A 2,818-nucleotide genomic window follows, 5' to 3' on the forward strand; every position below is an offset into this window, starting at 1 on the left:
TTCCTGGACTCACCTCCCAGAGAAACTACTTTCCCTCAAATTCTTTTCCCAGGACCTGCTGGTGGGAGGCCTCAAACGAAGACACCCTATTGACTTATGCTCTTGGGGACTCATCTCATTGAAGACAGGGGCCAGGGATCTGACAAGCCATACAGACTTAGCCAGACTCACTTCGGGGAAATGATACTCACCATCCCTTATAATTATACGGGGATTTTTGCTTTTTTCAATGTCACGTTTATAGGACATTTCAATCATTTGTTTTTTTAACCTCAAAATTGTGAAATATAACACATATGGGGTGAGGGGTGGGGGCAGGCTGGAAAAAGTTAATGGAAAAAATAGGAGACATCTATAATACTTTCAATAATAAAGATACACTTTTAAAAAAGCAAAAAGCACAAAAGCCAATCTATCATATGATGAATAATTATTAAATAAACACTGATCATGAACTAGCCTGTTGACATTAACCCAGAAGTTCTTTCTAATTGCAAACCACCTTCTCCCCTAGAGGTAGCCATGATCCTTTTTTGGTAAATTTTACCACTTAAGTATTCAACCCCTGAGAATACAATTTAGTTGTATCTATTTTTCAACTTTATATAGATGGAACAATACTCTGCTCTACAGAATCACTCAGACACTCATAACAGAGGCTCCATCATCTGGAGTGTGTTGCACCCTTAGCACCATGGAGGGTCCCACATGGAACTGGCTGTGCTTCATCCTAGAAAGGTAGCACTGCTTTTAATAGCTCCTGACAGGAAACAACCTCGATACTCAGTAACTGTAGAGTGAATAAGTACATTGTAGTATAGTCATGCAAGGGAATATTATACAGCAACGAAAATGAAAAAACTAAGGCTATGCTCAACCCATAGATAAACTTCATAAATGTAACAATGAATGAATGAAGTATTTTCATGTTTATAAACATACTAGAGGCCCGGGGATGGGAAGGCGGGTGGTCCCTCAGCCAGGCCTGCACCCTTTCGTCTCAGTCCGGGAGCCCTCCTTCAGGGGATGTCTGACTAATGGATGTTGGACATCCTTAGTGCTGCTGCAGAGGCAGGCTGCTGTGCTTGCCAGCTGTCAGCCCAGCTTGTGACTGAGCAGTGCTCCCCCTGTGGTTGAGCTCAGTGGTTGAGAGTCAAAATTAGATTAACTTTCCAGCTTTACTGAGAGACAATTGATATATAACATGTGTGCGCTATAGCGACCAGTCATTCCACCATTCGGTCAATTTGCATATTACCCTTTTGTTATATAGGAGAATGTTAGCTTTCCTACTGCCCTGTGTAATAGGGGAAGTTAGAGATTTCCACTGAGTGTTGTTCTGGGGCACCACCTCCAACCCTGAAAAGAGAGGGATGCAGGACCTCCTGTATGCTGTCACCCAGCCTATGTCATCAGTAAGTTCTCCAACCCCACCTCTAGGATATGTGTCCAGTCTGACCTTCTCCTACCATCTCTACCACCTGAACCCCAGCCACCATCATTGCTTTTCGAGTCTACTCTTGACCACTGCTCATTCTTGACCTGAGAGTCAAAGGGATCTTCTAATGACATAAATATGTAACATCCATGATGGAAAACCTCCATTGCCTTCCCATTGCAATTTGGAAGAAAACTGAATTTGGCATTCAAGATCTGGCACATTTCTCCGGCTTCCATCTCTCCAACCTTGCCCCTTTCCAACCCCTCTCATTCATTCTGCTCCAGCCACACTTCTCTCTGGAACACACCAAATTTGTTCTCTCTTCAGAGTCTTGACCATACTTTATCTCTTCTTCAGATGCTCTTCCTGAGACCCTTTCCTACTGGCTTTTTAAAAATTGAGGTAAAATCCAAATATTATAAAAGTCACCATTTTACAGAGTACAGTTCAGTAGCATTTAGCACGTTCAGTGTTGTGCAACCACTACCTCTACGTAATTCCAAAATATTTTCATCACCTCTCAAATAAAACCCCATGCCCATAAACAGTTACTCTTATTCAGTCCTCCTCCCAGCCCCTGGCAACTACAAATCTGTTTTCTGTCACTATGGGTTTGCCTATTTTGGACATTTCATATACATGGAATCCTACAATATATGGTCCTTTGTGTCTGGTTTCTCTCACTCAGCATCATGTTTTCAAGGTTTATCCACATCACAGTTCTACTAATTCTTAATAATCAGATTTGGCTCATATTTAATCCTCTGACCATTCTATCTAAAGTGGCACACCTCTCCAGTCACTCCAGTCTCTCGCTTGTTTTCATTTTCTTTATAGCACTCATCGCTACCTAGTAGGAGCTCAAGGATTAGGTAGAGGAATTAAATGCTTATCATACCTGGCTGGTGAAGGCCATGAGGACAGCGAAACTGGACAAGTGAGTGCATCTGCATGTGGTATGACTCTTGTTCACCTGTACCAGGAAGCAGCCGTCCCTGGACCAGTGGCTGTCCTCCCCAGTGCTCTTCCAGAAGACACAGAAGACCTTCTTGCTCAGGGGTTTCATCTGAAAATAGAATGGGCTCGCTGTGTTCTTGCTCAGGAGGAGCAACTCTTAGAGTGTCTGCTGGGAGCCGGTCCATCCTTGCTGCTTGACACAGTCGCTGCAGGGAAGAAACATCTGCACAGCGTATGTTTCAAGGGCATATATGGCATACTGTTCTTAATATGTTTGCTCACCTTCTTGGCGCTATGTGTTTTAACCAAGGTCACCTCTCTGAGAAAGGTTGTTTCCCCAGGTAGGGATTTTTCCCTGAAGTTAGGGAGGGAATAAAACCCCCTAACTAAGTGCCAGGCGGGTAGTTACTCACTGTAACT

The 2,818-nt window shown here is 43.4% G+C and overlaps 1 protein-coding gene across 3 annotated transcripts in view; it reads right to left on the minus strand.

Annotated features, from left to right (window-relative positions):
- The window catches only part of ADGRE3 (adhesion G protein-coupled receptor E3), a 50,156-nt gene that overhangs the window by 9,418 nt on the left and 37,920 nt on the right, over positions 1-2,818 (minus strand). For all 3 annotated transcript variants that reach the window (XM_015567495.1, XM_015567494.1, XM_015567496.1), the window contains one exon: positions 2,340-2,507. In XM_015567495.1, coding sequence (XP_015422981.1) covers positions 2,340-2,507 — 168 coding nt within the window. The remainder of the gene's footprint in view (positions 1-2,339; positions 2,508-2,818) is intronic.

Source organism: Myotis davidii, unplaced genomic scaffold, assembly GCF_000327345.1.
Source record: "Myotis davidii unplaced genomic scaffold, ASM32734v1 scaffold1204, whole genome shotgun sequence".
Taxonomy (NCBI): Eukaryota; Metazoa; Chordata; class Mammalia; order Chiroptera; family Vespertilionidae; genus Myotis; species Myotis davidii.